The 16530-nt window shown below is 50.4% G+C and overlaps 1 protein-coding gene across 2 annotated transcripts in view; it reads left to right on the top strand.

Annotated features, from left to right (window-relative positions):
- ARSG (arylsulfatase G) overlaps positions 1-16530 on the top strand; it is a 96979-nt gene that overhangs the window by 59885 nt on the left and 20564 nt on the right. For both annotated transcript variants that reach the window (XM_044247567.1, XM_044247568.1), the window contains exons 6-8: positions 2516-2653; positions 10180-10376; positions 11305-11385. In XM_044247567.1, the coding sequence (XP_044103502.1) occupies positions 2516-2653; positions 10180-10376; positions 11305-11385 (416 nt within the window). The remainder of the gene's footprint in view (positions 1-2515; positions 2654-10179; positions 10377-11304; positions 11386-16530) is intronic.

The following is a 16530-nucleotide window of genomic DNA, read 5'->3' as shown; positions in this document are numbered from 1 at the left end:
GCAAGGTGAAGTCCCAAGGGTATAGTTCAGTAGGTGTCAATGAGGAAGGCCACAGGAGAGAGTTAAGTCAGTAAAAAAGAGTAGGTTTAGTGCAAATGTGCGTTATTTGCATGGAGTGTAAGCAAACTTTTAGCAAGGGTTAGGTCAAAAAATTATTTCATTGGAATTGTGTGGTTTCCTTGGATTGTTTAACTCAGCTGGGAAGAGCCTGGTGCTGCCTTGGACTTACCCATGTGGGGTCTCGCTCCACCTCTGCCTGCTGGCTTCGCTGCCAGGCCACTCACCTGGCCTAGACACTGGACGTAAGAGGGCTAGAGAGAGGGAGGAGACGCTCAGGGCTCCTTACAAGCTTCGCCACCCCCTGCCCCCTGGCAAAGAAACCAGCATCTGGCTTTGAAATGCCGTGCTGTCCCTCTGCGGGATGCTTTAAAATCCTCTTCCATGGAATGGGGAAATGCTCAGGATACTGGTACATGAAAACAGCAGGAGCCAGCTCACAAGCAGTGTGCTCTTAGCTGCCTCCGTGTCCATAGCCTCACAGCCCTACTCAGAGGGAGGAGGCCCGAAGCGCTAACACTGGCTCATTCCCGCTGGTTGCAGGACTAAGGGGTTTTCATTTCATCTTTCTTTCTCGTTGTATTTTCCCAATATTCTGCAATGAGTGTGCGGTGTATTTAATATCAGAAAAATGTGCTAAACTTTACTTAGGCAACAGAACAACACAAACCAGGTGTTCCTGTTTCTCAGTCCGCGAATTGCGGTTATTGATAAGGTGACGGGTGTCTGAGCCCCTGGGGAAGGCAAGTCTCCACTGGCTCATTGATAACACAATAGTTAATGTAATAATGGCCATGTACTGAGACGTCGTCACAGTGTGGGCACCCTCCATGCTTATCCGCAATCCACACGACATTGTGCGAGGCAGGTTATTTGGCCTGATTTTAGAAGTGAGGACCCTGGAAAGGTACAGGTAAGGACCCGCTTGCCCAGGTCACCCTGCAGCTGTAGGAGGTAGAGCTGCTGATTCCAATCAGGGTCCTCCTGAGTCCAGAGCCTGTGTGCCACTCAGACTGTGGTCGCTGGCCCAGCAGTGTGGCGGTCGTGTGTGCTTGTCAGAAGAGCAGAATGTCAGACCCCCAATCCCCCCAGGCCCCAGTCTGCATTTTCACCGGATGCACAGGGGATTTGTGTGTATGTGGCAGCGGGAGAAATGAAGCTATAGTTCGTCTCCCTGCCCTCCCTACCAGCCGCCGCCCATGGGCCACAGTTGGTCATATCGTGGCCTGCCACATGTCAGCTGGGCCCCTTTAAATCCATGTTAAATCGGAAAATAAAGGGTTGGCTTAGTGGGGGTGAGGTTGCGGGAGAAGGGGAGAGATTGTAGGTAATGGTGGAGTTGCCACAAAGTCATAACAACATGAAAAACTTAACACTGACAGTGAGGTTAGCATTAGCATGCCTATTATGGAGATAATCCTTTTTCCCTTTTCCAAAACCTGTGGCCCTTGGCGATTATTTACCCCAGTCTGACTTGTCTCAAGCTTTTGGAAGGGAGTGTGTGTGCATCTAGGTATGATGGGGGATTTTCTCCTCTTTCCAGTCCTTCCTGCCCCATGAGGACAGTTTCCCTCCCTGAGATGCCCCTTGTTCCCTCTTCTCTCCCCGTGGTTCCCAGCTTCTCTCCTGGTGCGCTGTGGTGTTTGGGTTGGAAGGCCGAGGGTTGATGGCATTGCTCATATGCCGGGTAGCGTGCAGAGCACTAACACTCGCTGTCTTGTTTTGTCCTTTCAGGACCTCATCAGAGGGCGGGGGCACACTTGAGATAAGAAGAGTCAGGTTCTGAGAGCTTAGGTAACTCGCCCACGGGTCACGGCCAGAGTTATTACTCAGCCACTCATGTGGGAGCATTCATAGGTCGGTTCATCTCCAGCTCTAAGACCATAGACTTTGTTTTTTGTTCAGGAGCTATAACTGGTTTGACTCCCACTTTTTCCAGTGGCTAAAGCTTCTCCAAATTTTCCAAACATGGTTGAGATGTTTAAACTGTCCCCAGCTCCCTGGGTTACAGTCAGATGTCAGGTCACATGAAGTCCCAACGGTTGACCTAGGAAAGCACCCAGCATCGTGCCCTGTAGACAGAGAAGTAGTCTGCAGAAGAAGCCAGGGATGGCGGCTATTGGTTGGCTGTGGGACTCAGCTTGAGTAATTTAGTTTGTCTGGACCTCAGTTTCTCTTGCAACAAAATGGGAATAATGTCTGTAGCTCAGGGAAGTCTTTGTGAGCTTTGCAGAGTGGCCAGACCTGTCCGAGGAGCGTAAAAGTCTGTTAGAAGAAAAGGGAAGAAGGCATTTTATTGATTTTGCCCTGGAGGAAATGACAGATGGGAAAAATCATCTGGGGCAGGTTATTAAGTGTTTTGTGTTCATGCACATCGCATCGCTGCATAAAAGCATTTTCTTCGACACGACGGCTACTTAGGTCATGGAAATGAATACCATCTGTGGTTTCCACCCAGGAACCTTGAGAGGGACTGTTACACCGATGTGGCCCTTCCTCTCTATGAAAACCTCAACATCGTGGAGCAGCCCGTGAACCTGAGCAGCCTGGCGCAGAAGTATGCCGAGAAAGCTACCCAGTTCATCCAGCATGCAAGGTAAGAGCCCCCTGGCTCCCCGGGGCTGCCCCTGACCCCCACCCCGCATGTCCCCTGGCCTCAGGGCCCCTGTGCTGGAGTTCCTTTGCGCAACAAAGATGGATGCGTGTCTGTACCCTGGAGAACAGTCTCCCCTGGGATCTCCAGGCCTGGGTGAGAAGCTCTGCAGGTATGTTCCGAGAGTTCCCGGGAGCTTTCCCCATCCTGGCTCAGATAGTGCTCTGTTGTCATTATCATTCTCTCCTCTCCTCTAAGCTCCTGGACGTAGGGCCCGCCACTGTGTTCTGGGCACTCAAGGCATTTGTTGATTCATTAATTGGCAGGGTGGATTAGCTTTGTACTGCTGCGGTAACAAACGTACCACCGGCTTACTGGCTAAAACAGCAGCAGTTTACTCTCCTCCAGATCTGGAAGCTGGACGGCCGTAATGAGTCCAATGGGGCTAAAATCAAGGTATTAGCGGGGCGATCGTCTGGAGGTTCTAGGGGAGGAATGTTTCTTGGCTCTTCTGTCTTCTCTTCTGGCTTAGGGCCCCATCATTCTCATCTCCCCTTCTATCATCCCTTTGTGTTCTTGTCTTCTGTAGTCAAATCTCCCTCTTTTAAGGACACTTGCAGTTATGTTTAGGGTCTTCCAGCTGAATCCAAGATCATCTCCCTATCTCCAGATCCTTAATTCAGTTTCACCTGCAACGTCTCTTTTGCCATAACATGTAACACTCGCAGATTCCTGGGATGGGACCCAAGATACCTTTGGGAGCCATTATTCAGTGTAACACACATGGGTTACAAACTCCAGCATCTACAGGGCCCTGGTAGCTTCGGAGAGAAGCAGGCTAAGTGTAAGGCATTAAGGAGAGATAGGGCCTATGGTGAACTTGAAAGCACAGGCCCCCTCTAAGGGAACATCTGCTACCTGCCTGGGTAGGTAGCTCTGGCTGCCTGGGGCTTCTTTAAGGAATGGGAGCCAAGACGGTCAGATCCTTCTCTTTCACAAGATACATGCGCTACCTGGCCCATGTGTGGAATCTCCTGATATTTAAATGTTAGAACTGACTCATGAAGAATAACAAAACACTGAAAGCAGAACCATGCCTCACCCCTGGGTGCGCACCCCCAGGTGGTGGGGTGCAGGCCTGTGCCCACTCCGGGTTGCCTCACCCCTCCCACCTTGGCCTCACCCGACCCTTCACAGCTGCCTTTGCTCTGGCCTCTACCGAGCCTGGGTGTGCTCGGCTCATCTTTCTCCCAAGACTGCAAACTCTTCCAGGGCAGTGGGATATCTTCCAGCAGGTTCTTTGGTATTCCCCACAGCCTTAGCCTAAGAAGGCAAGAAGAAACCTGTTGCATGCCTGTCTGCTTGTGCAGAATTAAAAATGGACTCCACCTGCAGATCACTGAGCATATCGGTCCTTGACTGTACAAGAATCGACCCAACCCCTTGCTCAGCCACAGATTTTTCTGGAGAGCAGGACAACAGGCAGAGCGGAGGCAGCGATTTATTCCTAATCATAAAACCTCCTTATGGCCTAAATCTGGAGAGTAGCCTCTTGGGGCTTCAAGGATTGCAGCTTAAAAGTTTTTCAGGGCTTTCTGAGAAATGCAGGCTTTTTTTCCCAGGTGGCTGATATGAAACAGGCAAGCCCCTCTCCCATCTGGAGGGTTGAACATGTCTCTCTGCTCCTTGGAGCTTGGAGATGGTTTAGATCCCTGTGTTCCGGACAGGTGGATGCTTCATGGCTGGTAGGGACAGTTCAGTCCTCAGTGCTTGGGACAGCACAGAGCCCTCAGAGGAGTGGCATCCTGCTGGGGACGAGGGAGGAGCCCACATGCTCTCATGTGGGCACGGGGCTCTTCGTCCACCAGTTAACTAATCACTTACAAGACAGACAAATCCATGAACAACTTCCTTATCATATGAAAAAGGTGAAGTGTTTCCTAATTTATTTATTAGTTATTAAGTAAAAAGTCACATGAATCCCTTTGCCTTTTGACCTTATGGAAAAGAATCCTCAGGCGTGCTGATTTCTTTAGGATTTGACTTGCCAATTCATCCTTGATTTTTGGAACACCGGCAAGAAGGGGTCCCTAGATCGGCACTCCTCCACTGTGACCCTTGCCCCCAGGGCCAGGCCCTCCCCCACCTAGGCCTGTGTGTCAAAACTACTAGGAGTCACAAGAGTGAGGTATCCTGCTTCCCCATGCAAGAAGCCCTCCCTTGACTTCTGCAAAAGTTTCTACTTAGATCATTAGATGTATTTCGACCCCTGACCTGACAGCATGCCCAAAGCTAACCCTTGATCTGGATGTTTCAAACAGCCCAGAAAGCTCTTAACTGACAAAAAAGAGAGAAGATGTCATAGGCTTCTGGGTCACGGAGCTGCCAGTCCTGTTGCCGCCCTGCCGCCTCAGGGTCTGGGATGGTACCCTGAGTCTGCATAGGGAATACAGGTGTGCTGGGCCCAGGCATAAGCAATAGCTCAGGATATCTGAAATCAGAGTGCATAGTCAATGCGGCAGAGCGTTCCTCATTCAGAACTAGGTCCCAGAGGTGCACGGGTGACAGACAAGCCCCCCTGCCTCTCTGGGCTGGAGCCAAGGAACCACATCAAAGTCTTGATTCCCTCCCATACTTGACTCCTTGACCCTGCCCCTGCATCACCCTCCCCCTGCTCGTCTGCGTCTCACCTTCCATTCACCCAGTGCTCACCTGTGCCCACCAACCTGGCACCTGCATCAGGGCTCTGGGTTCAGGAGAAGCTCATGCCCACTCCCCACCCCCTTCTTTCCCCTCTCTCCTGTGCCAAGGCGCCGATGAATACGAGTGAGGCAAAGAAGGAGCTAAGGAACAGCTGGGCAGTGGGTCTGGAGTCTTCTCCTGCAGCTTCTCCCTGGCGCTGTTCTGCCTGCCCCCAGTGTTGCACAGCGCACCTGTAGCCCCTGTGCTGTAAGCCTCACCGTCGTAGGGATCTCTTGCCTCACCTGAGACCCGGCTTGGTTCCCCCATGATGCCGTCCCACAGAATGCTTGTATGTAGTTCTTCTCCATTACTCCTATTAATTTGTAAGTAATTATCTGATTCAATTTTTAGTTGCATTTTCCTCTCCTGTTTCCAATTCAATGTGAAGCTCTAAGAAGGTAGAAATCCTGTTATGTTCCTGGCTCTATCCCCAGTGCCTGGGGCCTATTTAGAACTTAATAAATATTCACAGAATGAGTGAATAACGAGTGAGTGATATTATCTCGCCCTAAAGATGTGCCAGTGTTGTGCTAGGGGTACAGACGTGAATTAGATCTGTCCTCGTTTTTGAGTGGCTCGCAAGCTAGTAGGGAGCAGATTTGTGGAAAGCCGACTTTCACCCAGTTTGTATCATCAATGCTGATGAGGACGGTGAGGGAGGGGGAAGACGGGCAGGGAGCAGGAAGCCATCCGTGATCAGGGAGCAGAGGAGGCGTGTTGGCTTTTGAGCTAAAACTTAAGAATTGAGTAAACGTTTTTAGCCAAGATACCAGGAAGTTACTGCCAGAGAGGAATTCCGTGACCAAGTCACAGGAGGGCAGAAGGTGAGGTGTTTGAGAAGCTGGCCTATATAGGAAGGGTCTCTGGGCAGGAAGAAGGTAAGGCCAGAAGGGACCCAGGTTGGGAATGGCCTCGAATGCTGGGCTGCTGCGTGGGGCTGCAGTAGAGCCCCCATGTGCTTCTGAACAGGGACCTGGGTTCACGTCTGGGTTTGAGAATAGTGTCTTGAACACTGAAGCCCAGAGAAAGATGGAGAAATGTGGAGGCAAGTCCATTCCAGAGAGACCCTTTGTCCAAGCCGGAAGCCAACCAGGCAGATGCCTACCCCTCCCGGGTCCACCTGCAGGTCTGGCTCTCTGGCCAAGTGCATACTGGGGACCTTTTCTGAGAGGTCTTTCTATCTCAGCTCAGATGGTTTTGTCCATAGTTGGCTGTCCTGGGTTTTAATCTGTAGCGCGCCTTCATGCCGTGCCCCATCCTCTCTCTCTCGGAATGTTCTGACGTCTGACTTTGTTTCTCTTCTCTGCTCACTCACTACTCCACTCATTTTGCCACACCAATTATGTGTCCCCTTTAGAAATCTCTGAAAACAGAGACAAACAAACAGAAAAAAAAAAAAAAATCACCCTGAATGCCACACCCCAGACATAATACCCTTTTGGTAGATTTGAGCAAGTTCTTCTAGCTTCATACTGTGTTGGTGCCTAAACATACATATATGTGTGTGTGTGTGTGTGTAATATATATCAAATACATGTATTATATATAATATATAATAAAATATGTAATAAATATATATTTAAATATATCAAAAGACATAATCAGCTTTTTTTAAAAAAGATTTTATTTATTTATTTGACAGAGAGAAATCACAAGTAGATGGAGAGGCAGGCAGAGAGAGAGAGGGAAGCAGGCTCCCTGCTGAGCAGAGAGCCCGATGCGGGACTCGATCCCAGGATCCCAAGATCATGACCTGAGCCGAAGGCAGCAGCTTAACCCACTGAGCCACCCAGGCGCCCCATAATCAGATTTTCTTTTCTAGAAAGAAGCAGACTTCCTCCACTCCTTCTGATTATATTACTGTTTTTATGTGCAGCACAGCAGTGTACTGCAGGGCTGACTTGGGGGATAGGTGCACCCAGGAAGTCAGCGTGCGTGGTTTCCGCATGATGCTGTCTCCCTGAGTTCTAGCTTGGCATCGGGATGCGGGTAAAGAGGTATATCCCTGAGCACCACACATCATGTATTATTCAGAATTGTCAATAACAAGGCTATCATTTATTAACTATAGGCAGTTAACAATCACAGCTCTATCGGGGGGGGGGGCGGGGTGAAAGCGTCCCCATCGTAGAGATGACAGAAGTGAAGTTGATTGCCCAGGGTTGCACAGCCATGAAATAAAAATCCCAGGGATTTGGAGGCAGGTGTCCGGAGCCTGTGCTTCCTGTCTGCAGCTTTTGTTCAGCCTGGCGCACGTCTCTCAGCCTCTGGCCTGGAGTGCTGACAGGACTTTGATTAAAGGTGGAAGCTTAGAGACTCATGATGGGGATGGGACAAAGTGTGGGCAGTGGAACCTCTCCCACGCCCCCACCTGGTAAATAAGTAACAACCAGCACTCTATGGCGGTGCAGGGAAGCCCTGATTTGGAACATTTGTCCATTTCCGTGGTGTGAATAGTCTCACATTGGCTAATTTCAGGCCACAAACAAGATGTCACCAAACGTGGATTTGGTAAGAGATGTGCTAAAGGACACGGTCAATGGCCTTGGCACCACACAGATGCAAAAGATCATCTCAAGGCATGCATAGTAGTAAAACGTAGCGGAATAATCAGGAAGCGATAAATTGTAAGAATTTATGACTTCGGCTTTTCACATGATTTATTTCACTATAAGCTGATATCATTTAATTTTTAATTATGGTCATGTGTAACAACTAGCTTGCAAAATCCTTGCAGCTGGAGCCCACTTCAGCCGCACACCACTGCCACATGGTGTCTACCTGTTAGAAACAGGAGCCCCCTCTGGGTGGTTGCTCATCTCTGCCGGGGCGCCTGGGGTGGCCGGTGGACTGTGGGCTGGAATTAGGCATTTAATCATTCTCTCAGCAGGATATCTTGGCGCAGGACACAACTTATACGACTGTACATTATCGTCCCCGGGAGAACAGGCAACAGACACGAAATCAGCACTAGCTGCCACCACATCCATCCACCAGGCTGAGCATATTCTCTATCTGTGCGGTCCAAGATGGTAGCCAACAGCCACCCATGGCTCCTGAGCATTTGAAATAGTTGGCTTGGACGACCGAAACACTGAATTGAATAGATAATATGTATCATATAATATATAGAATTTTTATTTATGCCTATATAGTGATAAATAGACATAACATGAAACTGACCCCCTGAAGTATACATTTCAGAGGCATTAAGGACATTCACATTGTTAGACAACAGTCACTGGCATCCGTCCGCAGGACTTCTTCTCATCATCCTAAACTGAAACTCTGCGCTCATTAGAAGCCAGTTTCCCCTTCCCTCCAGTGTCAGTGTCCTGCTTTCTAGCTCTACAAAGTTGACCCTCTCTGGACCTTCTCTAGGTGGCATCCTGCAGTGTTCGTCCTTTGGTGCCTGGCTTTTTTCACTTAGCATAGCGTCTTCAAGGCTCATCTGTGCATTAGCCGGTGAGACACTGAATTCTTCATTTTATTTAATTTTCATTCATTGAAACCTAAATAGCCGCACATGAGTCGTGGCTGCTGTATTGGGCGACGCAGCCCTAGAAATGTTGCCGAGAAACTGTTGGTTAAGATGGAGGCGAGGTATGGGGCTCTCTGCTCAGTGGGGAGCCTCTCTCTCTCTCTCTCTCTGCCTGCCTCTCCATCTACTTGTGATCTCTGTCAAAAAATAAATAAAATCTTTAAAAAAAAAAAAAAAAAAGATGGAGGCGAGGTCCCAGTCATGGGACTTGTGTCCTGACTTTTATGCCTGTTGACAATGAGAGCTGAATACAGGCACAGTCCCGGGAGTCAGGATGTGGGGGACAGTGCGTTTGAGGCCGAGCTGGGGACCACTCAGAGGACTTGACATGGGCTGGTGTAAATTGGGCTAAGCTAAGGCAGGGCCATCGTGAAACTCTTCTCTCCGGGTGGGCGGGGACGGGGGGGAGCTGGTGTAGAAAAGACCCGGGCTTCTGTCACTTCTCTGTTCCAACTTAATAGATCCCCAAAAGACACCCTGCCCAGCAGGTGTGGTCTGTGGGGACTCTGTGATATTCCCTGCAGTTTCAGAAGAGGCAAGGCTGGATCCTGGTCCTTGCCTGGGGGTGGGCATCGGGGACAGTCAGGAAGCCAAGAACCTGGGCTTTCTCCATGCTCTGGAGGGGAATTGGTGTGGTTAGAATAGGAGCAGCCAGCACCTGGGCGTCTAATAGGGCCTTGTTCTAGAGATTCCCGATGCTCACATGTGCCCTTGAAATTGCCTGTGGTCAATGCGAGTCATCCACTCACCTAGAAAGGGCAGAGGCTGGGAATGAATGTGAGGGCCTGAAGGTTGCAAAAGAGCAGAGACAGTTTTAAACTACATCTACCCTGGATTCTAAAGAGCAGCAGGTCAGCCAGATGGGAATTTGAATCCAGATTCTATCACTTGCTATTTTAGGTAACCTTGGGCAAGTCCCATCGTCTCCCCGAGCCTCTGATGCTTCATCTGGGAAAGGGAACTTGAGGGTTACCACGACGGTGAATTTAGACAGCACGAATCACATTTAATAAGCTCCAAGTCAGGGACAGGGGACACTCACAATGATTACAAGGACTCCCAGTTTTTAACTGGCTAACCAGATGACCTCTACCTTCCCTTGGAAGGCTGTAGACCGATGTGTGCTTCCTGAGCATAGGGCAGAGGGTGTCCTGGGGCTCTTCTCTGAGGCAAATGAGAGCTACAGAGACCCTGGACAAGCCTGCAAAGCCTTCTGGAAAATCACCTCTTGCCTCTCCCATTTCAGCGCCAGCGGAAGGCCCTTCCTGCTGTACATGGGCCTGTCCCATATGCACGTGCCCTTATCCAGAACGCAACTCTCAGCAGACTCACAGGGCCAGAGGCCATACGGCGCCAGTCTCCAGGAGATGGACAGCCTGGTGGGCCAGATCAAGGACAAAGTTGACCACACAGCAAAAGAAAACACATTCCTCTGGTTTACAGGTGAAGTAGTCAAACCCAGCCAGCTCACTGAGATCTAATGGATAACCCTGCCCACCCCTGCTCTGAAGAGCAGAATCTGGCTGAGTGATCCTTTTTCACGGGGCAGGGGGCTTGCTTTGAACTTGGCGTCCTGCTAGTGTTTTTTGGCCTGAGTGCCGAACACCTGCCCACTGGGGCCTCTAAGGCTGAGCCGCTGGAAGAGTTTGCACAGAGAGCAGGTACCCTGCCGGCCTCTTCTGTATTGAGTTAGGGCCATCTGGCAGTGACTTTGACTTTGCAAACCTGTGTAGTCCTTGAGTGGTTCTCAGGTTCCCTCCTCACGGTCTTCCCAGTCCCAAAGACTCCAGTCGCTACCGGTCACAGGTCATATCTTCTGGATGAGTGGGCTGAACTAGAGAGCTGTAGAAAGGACCTATCCAGGCATTGTGGGTCCTGGGTGCCTGTCTGGAATGGGGGCAGTGGTTGCAAGCCCTGCTCTTGGGGCAGGCAGGGACTCGGGCTGGGACTTGGGCCGGGACTCTTTACCGTCTCTGAGCCTGTTTCCTCACCTACAAAACTGAGCTCATGATAGTGTCTACTGCATAGTGTGTTGGACGATCATGAGATCATGTCGGGGAGGCACTGGGTGCCCCCTAGGCGCTCAAGAAAGAGCTGCAGGGCTAAGGATGGTTATAAAACTATATAAAAGATAATAGTATCTAAGACGAGAATGTCCCCCTGGGGCTAACTTGGGGCAGGGAAAGCCCACCTCTATGAGCGCCCAGTAGAGGCAGGCCTCTTATGACAGGTCATTCTTCAGAGGCAGGGATCATACATGTTTTTAGAGATTCTTCTCTGACTGAGACAGGGTATGGGAGCAGGGAGAGAGAATTGGCAAAAGCATCCATGAGCCTATCGATCGCTACATGTTGCTTCTTTTGGTTTCCAGGAGACAACGGCCCGTGGGCGCAGAAGTGTGAGCTGGCAGGTAGCGTGGGTCCCTTCACTGGATCGTGGCAAGTTCATCAAGGTAGGGACTCAGCTGGGGTTGGCGCCTCATACTGGGGATGCTGAGCCCAGGCTGGCTGTGGGGTCTGTCTCTGGGAGGATCCGCTTCTCTGCAGGCCTTCTGGCTGGCCATCATTATGAAACCCAGAAAAGCTGTTCACCAGCCACCAGCTCCTGGGGAACAAATCAACAGACAGATGAGAGTTTCTACTGAGCCTGACCACCCCACGTCCCACCACCCTGGACTCCCTTGGGATGGGCCCTCAGTCCGACCTTCCAACAAATACACTTCACCTTGACTTTCATCCCACTGCCCCGCTCTTCCTCCTTGCTTCTTTTCTTTCCTTTTTTATTTTTTTTCAGTCATCCATCCTTCCATCCCACCAGGGATCCATTTCATCCATTCAGGAAACATTCAGGGCATAAATATGCAAGGTCTTTATACACATTATCCCTAACACCTCTATTTACATATAAAGAAGGAGAGCCTCAGAGAAGCTAATAACTTGACCAGGGTCACACATCTTGTGGGGGGCAGGTTTGCTCCCCAGGTTCAAGTCAGTGAGCTCCCCGCTGCACGACACTGCCTCTTTCCACTTAAATCTTCCTCGGCGCCCTGCTCAGTGCCCATGTGCTCTGGGAAAGCTGCCCTCCAAGGACCTCGCTTTCTAAGAGCTGCTGAGCTGGGAACAATTTGGCAGTAAGGACTGAAGGCTTGGAAAATATGCCTGCTGATGCATCAGTTCCTCCTGATTAGCCAAGTGCACAGTAATAGATGTGAAAGGATGGTCATCACATGGGTTTTTTAAAAAAAATAGTTGGGCTTTACCCAACTGTCCAGCGAGGGAAGAGTGCTTAAGGAAATGGTGATAAGCACATTTAAGGAAATTCTCGGGAACTGCTGGAATGATGCATATTATTGACTCGGAAACACTTGTCTTAAATACTCCTCAGTGAATAAAGCAGGTTACAAAGCAATATATAAAGTTTGATTTTATTATATGAAAACAAGCATACTAATCCTCAGGATCAGTCTTGAGAGAGGTATCAAAAGTTAACAAAAAATTACCTTTGGGTGGGGGAAGGAGGGTTTATGTGTGATTTTTTATTTTATTTATTTATTTTTTTGTATAACAAACTGGTCTTATTTGTGTCCTAAATAATTAAAATAAATCTTTTTGAAGGTGGTTATATCCAGGGGATTCAGGGTGGGCTTGGGGGGAATTCCCCCCTCCCCAGGCTGGGCTTTCCCACTGTCCAGCCTCCTGGGCTATGGCTTCCACTGTCTCCAGGTCAGAGGACACAAACTGCTTTTCCTGTTAGTCTGGCAGAATATCTGTAGTTACCTAGAAGCTAGAATGTTCGCGTATCTCATGTCTGGTGGTGAGAATGAAGTGCCGACCATTGTTACTTTCAACCTGCTGTTCCAATCAGATCCGGAGAACTTCACAGGTGATGTGTCTGTGGCCAGGTCTTGTGCCTGGAGCCTCGAGTTGGGGGTCAGGAGAACTGGGTGCCCCACTCCCTCCCCGTTCGGTGATGGGTCAGCTTCATTTTCACCTGTTGTTTCTCTCCAAACGTAGCAACCGCTTTGACCAGTCTCATTCAGGAACGCTCTCCAGAGAAATGGGCAGAAAAAGCTGCCAGGCCGAGAGGAGGGTATAACTGTGCCTTGTCCTTGCAGCAGTAGGCTAGAAAGATGGGGTGGGAGCCGGGAGTGGTTTGCATTAGCTGATTGTAATTGCTGCTCTCGCAGGCCAAGGCTACTGGCTGCAGTGTTCAGTTGGAAAGCCTGAACGAGCCTGGAGTCAGGACTCTTGAGGGTAAAATTCCAGAACCTATGGAGATCTTGGCTGGGGCGGTCAGCCTGCGTCAGTACGTGGTTCCTCTGGAGATAGCTCTCCTTTCCCTAAGAAGTTGACCTCTGATGTCCTATCTAGACCAGCCTTATCTTGTCTCTCTCCGCTTTATGAGACAGTTTTGAAATAGTGAGTTAGGTATCGCAATGGGGCATGGGGCTCTCTTCTTTGAGGGAAGTTCTTTGCCCCATGAGAAACACAATTTTGAGGGGCGCCTGGGTGGCTCAGTTAGTTAAGCTTCCAGCTCTTGGTTTTGGCTCAGGTCATGATCTCAGAGTGTGGGGGGGCGGGGATTGAGTCCCGTGCCGGGCTCTGTGCTGGGGACACAAAGTTCGAGAATGCACCTGACTTTAAGGAGGGACGGTCTGGACCAGTGTTTCCCATATTTTAATGCGCAGACAGTCCCCTGGGGATCCTGCAGTTCGGACTCAGCAAGTCCAGTGTGGCCATGGACACGTTGCATTTCTAACAGGTTCCTAGGGGACACTGAGGTGGCTTGTCCAGGGATCAACTCCTGGAACCACCAAGCCTGAATATCCATGCAGAAACCATATGGACCTAGAACTTTCAGATCGAGACCAGTAGTTGCCAGACTGTGGTCCCAGACACGCAGCAGTAGTGCAACCTGAGAACTTGTTAGATGCATGAGTTCTAGGACCTCACCCTGGACCTACTGAGTCAGAAGCTCTGGGGTGGGATCCTGGCAATCTGTGTTTTACCGTGTCCTTCAGGTGATTTTTGATGCAGATGAAAAATCTGAGCCCCTCCTGTCGAGAGCTACCCTGTCTCGTATGCCAGACACCCTGGCCACACTTCAAGGGCTCAGAAGCCACATGTGGCTGGTGGCTGGTGGCTGCCATATTGGATAGTGTGAATAGAGACATTTCTGTCACTGCAGGCAGTTCAGTTGGACCGTGCTGGGAGCCTCCACTGAGGTGGGAGGTTATAATCCTGGATAAGGACTCCAAGAGAAAGGGGAGTGCAAGGGCATCTCGCTCACCAGGGAGGAAGACAGGAAGGGTTTCCCGAGTGGTTTGATTTTCGAAGAAAGAGTAGGCCACAGCTAGGGACTCGCAGGGGAGCTGCCCAGCAGCTGTGTTTTTGTCTGGAGCTCGTAGGAGTGAATAAAGCAGGGGGAGGCAAAGCCAAAGGGAGAGCTGAGGCCAGAGGTCAAGGGTCTTTCATTTTCCTTCAGACCATTTTGGCCTTAATTCTAAAGAAATGTGGAATCTTGGAAAGGCTTTATGAGTCCAGGCGACGTGATTACATTTTATAGACTCTGTAACAGAAGATTAGTCCTATTGACGTGTACGGTTCAGTGGCGTGGAGCACATTTGGCTGCGGGTGCGGCCCTCACCTCTGCCCAGCGCCTGGCCTTCCCGCCCCCAGTGAAAACTGCCTGTACCTTCAACACTTGCCCCCCACCCCCATCTCCCAGTCTTGCCAGCCCCTTGTTGAAGTTTAGAAGACCTTTCTTATGCCAGCAGAGCTGAGGGCGGGGCGGGGGGCAAGACTTGACTCATTTCCACCAAGCCCTGGAGGTTGACTGAGAACTGCTGGTGACAGAATCCCGGCAATGTCCCTGCACTCAAAGAATGCCAGGATGGGAGGACACCTCGGCAATCTTTATCCCAGCCACCCGGTCGGCCGCACAAGGAGACTGAGGCCGAGCAGGGTGGAGGGCTTTCCGCAGCCAGCAATTGGTCAAGGGGGCCGTGTCATTCGACCGCCACCAGTTCATTACTTAACCTGCATGTTGGTTCTTACTCATTCCCTGTTATACCCGGCTAACTGCTCAGCCTTCTGGAAAATCCTGTGCTGCTTCTTCGGACCCCATGGTCATCAAGGAAAATATCTTTGGCTCCTGGAATGGTGTGAATCTTTCTGAATCTGCAGGAGGCAGAATAGAGAGGTGTGGGACTCCAAGTGCTTTGGAAGCCCTGTTGGGGCTTGAATCTTGACTCAGCTTAAGAATCCCTGACCACTGGGCCCCTCCCCTGGACAGCCCAGTTAACTCCCCTGTAAAGTGGGTTGTAGACCCTGCTTGCACTACGGCTGGGAGAGTCGGCTGGCATACTGCCCACAATACCACCCAGCCTTGTGCGTGTCCTTTCCTAACCCCCGTGATTCTCCATGTCTTCGTTCCTGGCTGAAATAGACTGGTCAGTGTTAATGTCTAGCCCCACCAAAGGCCATGGGCAACTTAAATAACATACGGGTGACTTTCCAGTGTTCTGAGCTTCCGTCTTGCTCTGAAGCTGGATTGTGGTCTTCTCATTTCCTACTCTGGTGAATTTGGATCTTTTTCCTTGGAGCATCTATTTTAGAATATGTGTATGCCAAGGGCCACCACAGGGTCTTCAGCCCAAGCCCGTTCCTTGTGGGATGGTTGGTTAACAGTCTGGAAGCTAAACTGGTCAGTATTACTGTCTGGCCCTACCAGAAATAGCCAGTAACATCTGACGATGAAAAATGAATGAGGTATCTCCAGGAAACAGTCGGACTTACCTGTTTTTGAGAATATGACTTCTTCCCCTCTGCTGCTCTAGATGTTGCTTTCGCATAGGACCAGAAAATGGAATTTTTCACAGCTAAAGCATGTGTGTGTTGTTTTTCTGATCAAGCAGAGCTAAACTATTCAAGTCAAATAAAATTATAATATTAGTAAATTTTTAAAAAGAGAACACTCTTTTTTTGGGGCGAGGCATAAACACGTGTGGCTTACTGTGTGCCTGGGGGGTGGTGGTGGTGCACAGTTCTGAATTCTGGGTGGGGAGGGGGCCGGATGCCATTCTCCTCTTTTCTCAGGAAAGCCTGAAGGTGAACTTTGCCTGGGTAAACACTTCCCCTTCCTCATTCTCCAAACCAGCTTCCCGTCTGGCTCCTCCACACCCCTCCTCCGCCTCCCTGCTCAGAATGCTGCTTGGGGGGCTCTGGGAAGTCAGGCAGACCCCTGTGTGAAGGGGCAAGGCAGGGGGGGCTCAGAGAGGCTGAGGGAGGAGAGAGGCTGGGGGTCCCTCTGGATCACCTGCTCCTCATCCAGGTTCCTCTTCAGTGGGATGCCTGCACATCTTGCTGCAAGGGGCCGGTCTTGAGAGCAGATGAAAGGGTGAAGGCAGTCAATGTTTTCGCAACAGAGGAGGACAAACAGTACCCAGAGCCCTGTTTCTTTCTCCCCATGGCCAGCCCGCTACGTCAGGCCACGCGCTGCCTTCCCTTGTTCCTGGGGCCCCGGGCCCCCCTCCTTGTCTTCCCTTTCCTTTCCTGGCCAAGCTGCCTTGCTCAGCTGATGCGATGAGGCAGCGTCT

Source organism: Neovison vison, chromosome 5 (genome assembly GCF_020171115.1).
Source record: "Neovison vison isolate M4711 chromosome 5, ASM_NN_V1, whole genome shotgun sequence".
In the NCBI taxonomy this organism is placed as follows: Eukaryota; Metazoa; Chordata; class Mammalia; order Carnivora; family Mustelidae; genus Neogale; species Neogale vison.
The sequence above is the reverse complement of the archived record's forward strand: the minus strand, read 5'-3'. Positions and strand labels throughout refer to the sequence as shown.